Raw genomic sequence first — 13706 nt, 5'->3', positions numbered from 1 at the left:
CCTCATGTTGATTTGAGAATGATACGATCATCAATCCTAATTTTGCGTTTCGGAAACTTTAAAATTGTCTTAGCGCAGTAATTTAGGAAGTATTTTTTGTGTTTTCTCATTTATAGATACACTCAATTGATCGAATACACCCACTTAATCTCGAGTTCCGGATAGTTTGTTGGTTTGCCGATACAAATTAAAATAGACGTCATGTTTTCGTGCCCAACGAAAAGAAACTACTAAATAACATCTATTTCATTTGCAATGGTTGCAGCTTCTTCAATCTCAGGCGAGCAATACCAGCTTGCACTCCTGCGATGTTCCGCGGCGGCCTTTCTCTCGTGGTATATATACTTATAAAGCAAGGTCACTTTGTAACGGGGAAATACGCCATCTTAACAACAAGGGCCTTTAGTTTGAGAGCATTCACATTGTTTCCAAAAGGTTTCAAAACTTTATGGGCAATGTTTGCTTTGAATATGGTATAATTTTAAAAGCAACACAGCTGATCTGATACCCGCAGAGAGACGAGAATATGACCGATCCGTTGTGCGGGTTACTAGCAGTTGTAAACCATAGAAATTTGATTAACTCCCGTGACTAAAAAGAAAAAAATACCACTCTTGTTTAATTCCGTCGTACTGGGTTTTCAAAAATCTAAGCATTGGCATTATTTATTTAATTAACTCCTATCGGCGAGGGTGATTCAAGTCCGCTGAAAAACTGCGAAATGATGTTCAGCAATTCCGTGTTTCCATGTTTTGAGGGCCTAAGGAACTTACATCTTTAGGAAAAGAACAGAATGAATTGATAAACACTGCACAGAAGTATCGCTAAGGACAAGACTCCCTTGGAATCACCGTAGTTCGAACTGAAAAAATTCAGCCCTTCTTATCAGTCATTACTGCGAAGAGGTTCCATCTTTGAACGCCTTATAGCTGTTACTCGCTGAAATGTTTATCTACAATGAAATGACAAGAAAAGGCGGAGAACAGATTTAACCAGGAAACGCTTTACGCTTGGAAAACTTCCAGTGGGAGCATGATAATAAACACTGTGACGAAGTAGCTATATGGTGCTAATGATAACTTTAGAAGGTTAGCTTTCAGTGGATTTCTAGTGTTCACCGATGTGAAGTAACTTTATTTGCTAACTAAGTTTACAAGCCCTTGATGCAGTTTATGTTACGACGTGGGAACGGGGTAGTTGGGCTTCTCTAATAGTGGAATTATTAAGCATCAAACTCCAAAAAAACAAAACATAAACGGCTTCTAATTTAGTTGCCTCTTACTCTTCTAACTTTGAATGGCTAATTAATTGTATCCTGATAAATCTTGTCCTTTTCGGGAGACTGAGAACTCGATTTTTGAGTTCCAGCTGTTGGGGCATAGCTGGACGGTCCCATCCCGGAAAGGACCAAGAAACTTTCCAAAAAAGCCCACACCGAAACTAACTTTGGAAATAAGAAGCAGCCGTGTGTTAGTAGCGATGGAGTCATTAAGTAACAAAATTCATACCTGTTTTCTTATAATACGAAACTCTCCGCTTCGCAGAAAAGAAGACTGAGTTTAGAGGAGCTGTGTTATGACCTGAAATATGCTTGTTGATCGAGCCGTTCAAATACCCAACTGGATCAGATTGTTTTTTATGGCAATGAGCCAGGAGACAGAGGTACCTTAATAACTTGCCCATCAGTCTGCGTAGTAAATCGTTAAGTTAAGTTATTTTTCCACTCCCTTGCACCGCAGGAATTTACTAGTGGAGATATGCATGCACTGATATATACGAAATATGACTGCGTGAAACCATTTATACGAGGGATAAGGGTTATATAACATACCACTCATGTATGAGTTATATAATCTACTGTAATTTACGAATTAAATAAATATCAGTACGTAATAAGATTGTGGTAGTAGTGCATTAGAATATAATAGAACGTTATGCTTGGATAAATTGTCGCTGTAATAACAACAGACTTGAACGCGACACTCTCCGGCCGGGCGTCACGCTAGGCACTGAACACTGAACGACCAAAGGAGGGTGCAAAAGCTGTCCACAAAACGCAGGGTTTAATATTGTTAAAATACATTTACCAATTCATCCTATACATCATACCTTAGCTTAGCATTACCAGATTCAGTAAACTCGCCTAACAAATAAGTCAAGTTCACTGGTAACGTTTCTGGTCTTTTCAGTTATGAAACGGCATAGGGAAATTGTTGCTGGTCCATTACAAGCGACCCTATTTAAGCACTGTTTAATAACCGAGCAGGAGTGTTCTATCGGCTTTAACTCCACGAGACGAAACTGAGTGGTTTTAGACGCGATAAAACATGACATTATTGAAAGGACAATGGCGCAAAATGTGAGGGGAAACATTAGCACACAATAAAAAGCCAGGTCTCTATAAAGAATTCTGATGAGTGTTTTTATCACTTATATTTTAGCTCATGCACGTGACGTTTTATCGACGTTTTGATAGGCTATTAGTCTTATGAATTATTAATGAGTTTCAGATTCAGGAAGACTTTTTTGTATTTACCGAATGCATCAATAGCGGCCAAAAATGTATTCTTTTGTTTGTGCTAATTAGACTCACTAGCCTCGCTCTCAAGCAAAAATTCTTTTGCATTTTGTCCATGCAAACGAGGCTACTGAGTCGAATTAGCACAGCGCATAAACAAATGAATGTTTTTCGCCGCCATTTATGTATTCGGTCTAAATGGTTTTACCTTTTTTTTGCATTTCCTCTCGAGCATAGCCTTGGGAGTATTTATCCTTCCGCTACCCCCGATCAACCGGATTGTTTCTCTAATTTAGTCACGTTCAACACTGAAACTTTTGAGTTGAGTCAGGAGCCCATACTTATGGGCTCCTGGTTGAGTCATTTACAACGGAAAAATGGAAAGTAGTAGTCTACTCAGTTAAGCTATTTTTTGAAATCCCAAGTACAAGGGAACTTGCATCAACATGAATCAATTTCTGTCGACGTTTCACAAAAAGTACGTTGTCGTGAAGGTAGAATTTAAGTTTTAAAAGTTCTTCGATAAGATTATGTTTTTTTTTAATGCAACCCAGACTTTCCTGTTTTGGAAATGTGGGGTAACAAGATTTTGAACGGTAAATTAATATATAAGTCTGTCGTGAATTGTCATTGACTTACACCGGACTAGGACAATTTGGGTAAAATCAGGCACATGTACGTCCCTGAGCTGTGTTATGAAATGCCGAGTCCTGTTTCATTAAAATTATAAACTTCGCTTGTGGATTTTTCTTTCGTGATCTGGAACGTATCTGCAGTGAATGCTCCCTCTTAAGTTCAGTTTCACTGGAACGTTTCGTTCGAACCTTCCGGAAGGAAACGACTTAAAATTTTATGACAATCACAAGACATGTGAAACAAGATTAACTTGTAATCTACGGGAACTGAAAAATAGTTAGAATTCCATTGCGAGCTGCATGAACGACTTTTATCAGTCACGTGTCGGGACTAACAGATGGCAAGGTCGCCGTTTTTAGCCCGGTCTTTATTTAAAGACGTATTGCGTTTTTCAACTCGTTAAAGTGCACCTAAACCCAAATATTTTTAGTCTCTAATATTGATCTCTCCACGGAAAGCAAACATGTTTGACGATTCTTACCTCAAAATTACGCTTTTTATCTGCTGGGCAAGAAGCACAAAGTTATCAAAACTGGCAGTAATTTGGACCCACGAACATGATGTTAAAGGCATGGGTCTATTCTCGATTTTACGTCACAAACTGATTTGCAATGCAAAATTTCTTTGAAAACAGGAATGCAAAGCAGTAGAGAATAGAGCCATGCCTCTCACGGGTGGGTCCAACTTATTGCTAGTTCTGCCAAGTTTACGTGGCTTGCAAGGCACAGAAAAAGAGGGAAATTCTGGGTAACAATGCAATACTAACATATGTTTGCTTTGGATGGGGAGATTTATATAAGGAACAAAAAATATTTGGGTTTAGGTGCACTTTAATTTTACCAATTCTTCGTAAGCACACCTCGCGCCTTAGAGGACAGGGTACAGTATGATAGCCCACAAATCGAAGAGGGCTCCTCCCCCACCCACACCCCCACCCCTGGTTCTCCACACAAACACGTGCACAAACGGGCAACCTTATCAGTAAGGATTTCCGTTTTTATACCAGGAAATATCTAAATAATCATCAGTTTACATTCATTCATTCATTCATTCATTCAATATTTTGCGATCATATTTACAATTCCTTTGACTTAAACTAATCGCCTTGTGAATCGTAAGGTCACAAGTTCGAATCCCGTTGAACCCTTTTTTTTTTTTTTCAGGCTTACTTGCAACTTGCATAAATTGCTTATCTAAATTTAATGATCTTTTTTAATTACATTTCAAAACTAAAGTTGTTGAAATAGTGAATTGCGGTTTTTGAGAAAAAAAAGTTTTAATGACTAAAATGAATGTATATTTCGTTCATAACCCGCACTTCAAGTATACATTCATTCAGATTTTTGAGTCACGAGCCCAACAAATTGACCTGCTCCTTACCGAGTGGCTTCATAGCGCAGAGGTTATAGGTTCGACTCCCTTTGGAGCCACCTGAATTTTTCAGGTGCTTATAAAGAGACAATTGCTTCAATTGCCCACATACTGTGTAGCACTTTTCTTTTGCGGGGTTGAATTTTTGTGTATTTTGCGGATAGCACTTTACCCGCAAAAACGAACTCCAGCAAAATTAAAAACCGCAAAAATTAACTTAATTAGTTCCCAGCAGAAATTTCAGTCAATCCGAGCCGCAAAAATTTGTTTCTGCAAGCCTGAACAAATCGCCAATCCGCAAAATAAAAGTGCCGCAGAAATTTCATGTTAAATGGTATATAAGTGCGAGGATCACTTCTATCTTCTTTTCACACGTTTTAATGTTTCATTTTACAATTTACAAAAAGAACTACAATTATTTCAATTAATTAACATGATGAATATCCTCTCTGCCCGCAAATAGCTGAGCTAAGCCGGGCTGGCAGGAGAAAACATTCAATGCACTTCTACAGGACTGAAATACTATTCGTAAGTAGCTTTTCGTTGTGGGAATATAGATAAAATAATATATTACAAAATTTCATGGAATATTTCGATTCAAATTGAGATTTTTAAATAGGCCACTTCGGAAAATACCATAATACTCTTTGTTTGTCCCCTAAATTTTGCATAAGCATTGTCTTTCCAGTTTCTCTTGGGACTTAGAATGGTCCCAAGAGAACACAAAAACAATGCTTATGCAAAATTAGGGGGAACAAACAAGGATTATTATGGTATTTTCCAAAGTGGCCTATTAGAGTTCTTCTACAGGTAGTTTTCATGTTACGTGATCGCCGCCATGTTGGTGGACGAAAACCAAAGATCTCTCATTATCTCCTTTTGTTCGTCCACCAGCAATTGTACATTGTACCATTGTTATCTGTGTCTCTAGGGATTGGTTGCAAACCACCTATAGATGGTTCCCAGGGTCCTCTCTCTTCCTCCCTTGAGAAAGTACCCTGGTTATGGCTGGTCACGTGGCTGCTAGATTTTTGCAGATTCCAAAAAAATAAATGAAGGGAGGGGAACAAATTAAAGGTTAAATTTTTGTCTCCACTGAACTCATCTACTGAGCTCAGTAATCTCAAACAAAGGAGTTATCTTCCGTTTCCTTGTGGAAGCAATGCCTCTGCATCTTTCCTTAAATTCAACGCTTCCAGACAAATCACTTGATTAACTTTTAAAATCATGTTTGAATCATCCGAAAGCACCACAACTTGAAGTCTACGTGGGCCTCACGTGAAAAAGAAAAACAATCTGTTTCGCCCTCCCCTTGATAGAACTGACGAATACTGTTGACAAAATCAAGTCGGGGACCCACCCTCATTTGCACCACCCGCAACCAGGGAGGAAGAGAGAAGACCCTGAGAACGAGGTTCCTAATTCAGTAGGTATGTCAACCCTCTTTCCTGAGTTAGGGACGCCTTAAATGGTTTGGTTTGGGGAATACTGTTCGACATCTTACAACCTCAACTTCATCTCGAGAAAGATTTAGGACTCTCGGGAAAACAACCGTCGTTTTAACTTCTCCGTAGATTAGCATTTATTGATTTGGCTCATTATTCATTAAATTAAGCCACCTTTGTAATTCTATAACCCTATGATTGAGCGTTGCTGCGATTTTCATAATTCTGCGGAATCTTACCTACAAGCGCTAAGCGCCCCCATCAATCAATTTCCGAACAGAGCTGGGAAGATCGACTCTGCTTCCGGAAAGTGAACTGGAGTTTTTGTTTAGTTCACAGCTCGAACACTATTATGCTATGTTTTTCGAAAATTTTCAGTAAAATATTCGCACAGATTCCATCGCTTTCCATCGGCGTCGAGTTTGAATATACGAATGTACCGTGGAAACCATTTCGTCATCTGTGGTTGGCGTCGGAAGTTTGATTGATGGAAGCCAAAACGCAGTTTGGCCGTTGGCGCTTGAGGATGAATTCCGCAGAATTATGAACAACGCAGGAAACTATACCTTCGACGTTTGCATGTGTCATCTGGGAATACGAGTGTATTCAATCATGAAAAAATATATGCGAAGGTTGACCAACATGGCCTTCTCCAAAATTGCAAACAAATAAATTTAAATCGCTATTCTTGATTCCTAAATATTATCTTATTTAATTCTCTAAGCATTTATGGCTGTTTCCTTTTTTTTTCCGTTTGCCGTCGGATGCGTTTCCTAAAGCCTGGTTTTCACTAGCAACGCTTATGCTCGCGTTCGCTGGCGTTGTGTGAAAACGAAACACAGCATTAGCACAAGGAAATTTGCCATGTCTGGCCGTGTCTGGACAATAAAGTTCTCGTTCCAGATTCCCCGTATCTGAGCATTTCAACAAAATGGCGGAGGCCGTGGTCGATTTTAACGCTTATTTCGACGTTCGTTTCACTTAGCATAAGCTATTTAAGCTTACGCTTGTACTTGTGTCGCTAGTAAAAACCAGGCTTAATTTGGGTCGGTCGGTCGTAGTAAAAAAAAAAAAGAAACAAAAGGAAATCAGAGGTTATCTCGAAAATAACCAATCTCAAGCTTTCAGAAAAAAATCGAACATCAAGGGGCGGAAACGAGAACATGAAGAGAGTTAGTGTTAGAGTCCCATTTTGACCCAAGACGCAAAGCGATCGTTTGTTGTTGTTTTGAATCTCGAATAGCGTATTCCGATTGGCCAACTATTTTTGTCGGGCCAGTTCGTGCAAGAAACATCGCCATTAGCTTGATCGTCGTGTGGTTTACCGGGTGATTTTAACAAGTGAAACCACTAAAATTACCTATTGTCTTTATGGAGTGGACTGATTTAGACACTGGAGAATCACCAATGCGGAATTTTTACGGTTGGGCTATTCAGCAAAAGGAATAGAACAATTCTGAAGCTAACGAGCTAGGTGACATTTTTTCAGTGCTGAAATGCAAAGCTTACTTTATTTAAACTTACTTTAGCTTTGTCAGTTTCGATTCGTTATACAGGATACCTGGGACGCAGAAGTAAAATGCTCTTGCAAAGATGCTTGTGGGGCCAAAAGACTGGCAGAGGTTGCTGTCTTTGTGGAACGGCAAGCAAGCATCGCCTCGTTGTTCGAATTTGAGTTCAAATAGAAACATTTTAAACAAATATAAATACAACAGACTGCGATAAAATTATGAAATGATAAGTAGAGAACACATTCAAGTCAGGACCTAAAAGATTTATCGACGAATAGCTTTTGACGAAGAAGATTCTGAAAGGCTTTCTGAGATTCTCAATTTTTGTAATTTCGTGACACACGAAATCATGCCGGGTGCGCGTTGCGTCTTGGATGAAAATGGGGCTTTAACACATTTTTCTCCCGCCAACAGAACTCATGTCGAAGAATGTCAGGTTTACCGTGGGGTTGAAGTTGAAACTGAAAGTACGAGCAAAATCATATCTATCTTTCAGATTGAAAGTTTCAAAATTGCTTTACTCAGTCATTGTCTTCCTTATATATTTGCTTTCGACAACTCAGAAACATGGGTCGGTCAGATGACGGCAAACAGACAAAAAAAGGGGCTGAAAGAACGCCTGCCTAACTTTTTAATTAAGATCGGAGCCATGTTAGGATTTTGACAACCGCTGTGCAATACATATGAATGCATCGGGTTATCTATTGACTAAATTACTTCAACCACCAGGAAGGACCAGGACATTTGTAATAAAATTGTCCTCAGAGGAACTGATTTACCAACTAATGGGTAATGAAAAAGTGCGCATTTAGCTAAGGATTCAAAGCTAAACCACTACAAACCGAAAACTAGATGTTTAAACCCTTAAATAACTGTAGCCCTTGGTGAGAACAGGGTATTTAGGGCTTGCAGGAATTGCACAATGCAATTGTTGACAGTTCGGCAACCCTGCAGCCCAACAGCTAAGCGTTTATGATGAGATGACCCGAACAATGCGACAAATCACGAACAATTGCTGGCCGATCTTTTTGATTCAGAAGCCACCTGAACATTAACATCATTTTAACACATTCAGCTTGTCCACCTACCAACTGTATTGGTCTTAATGAAATAACACTTGGCTTTTGTAATAACTAAATGAGTCTGAATGTTCTTTGCTCCAAAGCAAGAAGACACAACACTGCAAGCGCTTTGGATTCACCCTGACGAGATCCTGATCGTCTGTCAGACAAAACTTCAATGAGCATGTCTATGTTGTTAAATTTCAGTTGCTTTTCAGTAGTCGTACAAAAGGCTTATTGCTTCAGCAGCTTTACACCTTACTTTAGGAGAAGGGTCCTTCAACAGAAGAATCAGAGCTGAGAAAAAAATACAAAACCAAACATTACCAATCACAAAAATTTACGAATGAAATAATTAACAATTATTGAACGAGGTTGAGCAAAATTTCGTGATTTGTCAGTGATGAGCAGATCAATTATTTGCCGAAGCCGATGGCTGGGGCACATAATTGATCTGGTAGACACTGACAAATCACGATATTTTGCGATAACCGAGGTCAATAATTGTTTTATCATTCGATCAACGAGTTTGTTTTTTGTTGTTGTTTCCGAGAAGCCGTAAGCCCGCGCTGCCTTGCAGTTGCAGAGTCGGGTAATGGCACCAATCAATTGGTTTCCTTCTCAGCGTAAATATATTTGTAGACTTCAAATTGTACTTACAGTCAAACGTTCAATGACACTAGGCATCAACAAAGCTGAAGAATTTCGCAGTTTTCAAAGCGTATCCCGACAAGTGAAGCTTTGGTGTAAAGCTCACCATTCTTTTTTCTGGCTTCAGCATAAAATCTCTCCAGTACATATGCATTCGCCAACTTGTCCTTCGCGTCGATGACACGAGTGACTCTTCGTCTGCCTTTCTTTCCTTGAGATACTTTCGAAATACGTTGAAATTTTGTTCCTTTCTTAGTATTCTCACTGTTCTTTAGATCAACTAAAGATGTCGAATCATTCTCTGACATTTTCTCACAAGAGCGTGATTTCAATTGCGCATGAGCAGAATATTATTTGCAGCAAAACACTTATTTCTAGGCAGTTATTTGCAGGTCACGTGGTGGTATCTCAACCAATGAAAAGGAAGGACAAAATACATCGAATGATAAACGTGTTTATCATATGGCCCGTACGGCCCCGCGAGCGCTTTCATTGTAAAACTATTGGAAAAATCCCCGTATGATGGCCGTGTGCGTTAGCGCGAGCAGGACTTATTTTGTATCACCATGCATCTGAGTGCTCATGAATAATGTAAAGAGCCCAAACGGATAAAATGCTTACTGACCGAGTTTAGGCGGGTTGGACAGGAAAATATTTGGGCAAAATATTTTCCCGTCCGGCCCTCGCATTCAGTCAATAAGTACATAGTATTTGAAGTGCGGGTTATATATGCATGAGAGGGAGAAGCGATCCTCGTACTAAAATGAAAAATTTAGCTATTGACCAAGGTAAGTGCAAGGATCATTACTCCCTTTCATATAGCCGCACTTCAATTACTTAACAATTATTCGCCGAAGGCGAAGTGATTATCGGTGAATATTCACCGAGACGAAGTCGAGGTGAATATTCACCGATAATCACTTCGCCTTCGGCGTATAATTGTTTTAGTATAAATACACTGGTGATTATTTCAAAAAAGAGAGAAAAAAAACATTTCAACGCAAAAATCATCCTCACTTACAGTGGCAAAACGACTACTGGCAGCCATTTTGTCCGGTGATTATCGGCTGATAATCCAAGATAGCGAGCCAATGAGAGCGCGTGATTTTGTATAATCACCTGTGTATTTATACTAAATACATTTATTTTCATTCATCGAGTCCTTTCACGGGAACACATGAGCCCAACAAACCTGCTACCAACTGAGTGGCTTCATAGCTCAGTTGTTAATAAGAGCATTGCATCGGCATCGCAGAGATCATGGGTTTTAGTCCCATTGAAGACCCCTGAATATTCCATGTGTCCAGAAGAGACAAGCGCTTAATTTGTTCAGAAAAAAAACCTATGTACAGCAGGCAGTCATTTGGCTTTCTGAGTACCATTTAAATTGTGCCACTCTTATTTTCATGACAGTATATATAATACTCACCACCACAGACGTGATCTTTAGATATTTCATATTGTCTATCTTTTGGAAGGTTTCCGAGGATAAAGCCTACAAGTAAAAAGATGACAAGGTTCTCGCTCCAACAGCAAATTAACACTGAAAATCTAAAAAAATAAACATTCAATACACACTAAAACAGGACAGCAACTGAGGGCTCACGTACCGGTATAGCCATGTTTAAGAACGATTTACCAACTTCAATGCGAAGGGTTTTTTTCCCGTTTTCAAAAACGCAGACGTTTGCTAAAGCTATTATACCATGTTTAAGATCAAAGGTGAGATCAAGGCAAGTCTTTTTGATGCCACATAATGCCTTCTTCAAATCTTCCCTTGTGTTCACTCACCAGTGAATAATGCTGCGTTTGCTTTTATATCATCTCGAGAACTCTTGAAGAAGGACACACATCCCATGACGTAAAAACTAATTTTGTCAGCTAAATCAACAATCTGAAAAAAATATCGTCAATAAATGATTAGTCAAGATTTTTGTTAAAGAAAGTGATTCGATGTAATTAACCTGAACACAATTTCTTAATGTTTGTCCATGCAACTTAAGCAACAGCGACTCCTTCCACGTCGTTTTAAAGTAAAACTTCGCGTCCACTTAATTATTTCAAAGTCATTCGGTATTTAAGATATTTTACAACTTTTCAAGACATAGAAAATGTAATATGTTATTTGAAAAAAGACTCACAATCAGCCTTGAGAGATCATTCATGAACTCGCCATAATGAAGGTGGCCTTCTTCCAATAAGTGTTTCTGAAACATCTGATTGATGGAGTCTGAGCCAATAAGAGGGGCTGTTGATCGTAAGCAGGATTTGCAAGCCTGAAATTTTTAAGCACCAAAAGATAACAGTCAAAATCAGAAACAGATTTATACATCGAAACTCATGATGTTCATTTCACAAAAAAAAAAAAAAATTCGCATTCAAGGGAAAGTTCATTAACCCCTTTTAAACAGGCTAAATGCGACATTGAGAGAGCTGTATTGCGAGTGAATTTTAAAGGCGCTATGTCACGCAAAATGATGCAATTTCATAATACCCAAAATGCCCACGTTTATGCCTTTGAGTTATTTTCCTCCATACTTCTCCCAATTTTTTGCTCTTTATAACCCTGCAGTGCGGATGAGCGAAAGAAGTTTTCGTAACATAGCATGTATTGCAATATGTCCTCTTCAAAGCGAGTTTAAGTGCGAAGCTTTTGTGATGGTAATTAGTTCTACTTTACATTTTTATAAGAAAAAGTTCGCACTTTGAAGAGGAGACAGACATGAACTGGACCACACCTCTATCGCACTGCTTCAAGTCGCAGCAAGCCTTTCTAATGGCCAGGTCCTAACTACCCTAAGCAATTGCAAGTGACATTTGCGTCTTTTACAGTGAACTACCTGGAAAAAGTGTGCGATTTTTACCTTGGTGACGTCAATCTCTTCGTTTAAGTGCAACAGGACACTAACAAAGTTTGTGTGAACTTGCTCTAAGAAAGGTGCTTTGGACGGTCCGTCACCAAACCGAGACAACTTGCCAAATAAGGTGAAGGCCGCTGCCCGTACGGCACTCTTCTCCTGGAAGATAAAATAAAGGTAGACTAGTTACAAAGGACACTCATGATTGCGTTGCCAGGGTTTGCCAGCCTTGGCAACCGTCTCTGCCTCGAAACTGGCTGCCAACAGTGGAAGCGCTTAAAAGTCCCACAGAGGAACCCTTCACTTAGCGTTTTGACTGGTATAAGTTAGTTTTATGGATTTGTTGTCGTTTTCTCACATCACTGAATAGAACGAGAACTACACCATCAGTAAATGACAGGGACACAATCGGCAAACTAAAATATGAAAAGGTGAGAATCTTTTCATGATAGTTAAAATCTGTCAGCACTCACCTTCTCAAAGCAAGGTCTAATTCTTAAGCAGATGTTAATAAGTATTTGTCGCACATTGTTCTCGTCAAGTTTCGCGAGGATTTTTGCAAGTCCGGACATGGATTCAAGTGTAATTTCATCTTCCTGATCATCTTTGTCGTCCATGCCCGCCATCATCGCCGATAAAATCGTGGTCGAATATTTTTCCAACTGAAAATGAAAACAAGAATCTTCTATTTTAATGTGTCCTTGAAAATTGAACAGGTGTGCTGTGCATCTGCGTCTAATATAAGAGAGAACAGCAATTGTCAGATGATAACAATGCTTCATTTACTGCTCTTGACTCCATTTGATTTCCACAACCATTTTTATGATAGTTACGATCTGCGAAATGGGCTTACTATACTTCGTACCAGTGAAGTACACGGCCAGAAAATCAATACAAAGCTCTTTACTAGAAAATACATCAGAGCTACTTTTGTATGTCACGGCCGGACTATGTGCATGAGATTACTCGGAGGATAATTTCTTTTACCTGGGAATCTTCTACACTGGAGATGTTTCCGAGTCCCCTAATACAGAATTTGCGAACAACATGCGAGGAGTCGACCAGCCGACTCAGCAAACTGTTCATGAGTACTTCAACCACCGACACCTTACCGCCACACGTCTGGTCAATTAACTGGCAAAATAAGAAAAGTTAAATGTACGTTAAAGTCATAATTTTGCTTGACTGTCCAGGTCATTTCCTGACGGCATTGATTCAAAGCCAGGTCTTAAGAGCTATGAAGACATTGAATGAGGATCCGTTTTAAGGAGGAAACGTCAACGCTAATTGCATGTTTTCCTGCACTTTCATGCTCCCAAATAATAACAAGAAGTCGGAACAGATTCATCTCCTGTTTGTTTTTCGGAATGCAACTCAAAGAATCATCAGTAATTAAAGGGCAATGACAATTGTACAAATTCTCTCATAAATACCTCTGAGAAGAACGCAGCTACTACTACTCTCTGCGCATCATACACACTCGACAAAGAGGAATTTAACTGTTCAGCAACTTTTGGCACTTGCTGTGGAGCGGCCTTACACAGCGCCCTAAACCATGAAGCAAATTTTTGTCCGGTTAGTATATGGTAACTGATTAAACTACGCGTTGGTAAGGGTTCATCCGCTGTAGCGTAGAAATGGCATTCCTTAATTTA

The 13706-nt window shown here is 39.3% G+C and overlaps 1 protein-coding gene across 1 annotated transcript in view; it reads right to left on the bottom strand.

The window, feature by feature from the left end:
• Nucleotides 1–6088: 6088 nt before the first annotated feature.
• The window catches only part of LOC138019340 (maestro heat-like repeat-containing protein family member 1), a 43458-nt gene continuing 35840 nt past the window's right edge, over nt 6089–13706 (bottom strand). Inside the window, exons 35-42 of the mRNA XM_068866091.1 lie at nt 13485–13599; nt 13039–13185; nt 12525–12713; nt 12058–12210; nt 11335–11469; nt 10985–11087; nt 10623–10688; nt 6089–8839 (exon numbers count right to left, since the gene is read on the bottom strand). Of these exons, the coding sequence (XP_068722192.1) occupies nt 8757–8839; nt 10623–10688; nt 10985–11087; nt 11335–11469; nt 12058–12210; nt 12525–12713; nt 13039–13185; nt 13485–13599 (991 nt within the window). The 3' untranslated portion in view covers nt 6089–8756. The remainder of the gene's footprint in view (nt 8840–10622; nt 10689–10984; nt 11088–11334; nt 11470–12057; nt 12211–12524; nt 12714–13038; nt 13186–13484; nt 13600–13706) is intronic.

The sequence above is a fragment of the Montipora capricornis genome, chromosome 10 (genome assembly GCF_036669925.1).
Source record: "Montipora capricornis isolate CH-2021 chromosome 10, ASM3666992v2, whole genome shotgun sequence".
Taxonomy (NCBI): Eukaryota; Metazoa; Cnidaria; class Anthozoa; order Scleractinia; family Acroporidae; genus Montipora; species Montipora capricornis.
This window is presented reverse-complemented; position numbering and strand designations above follow the sequence as displayed.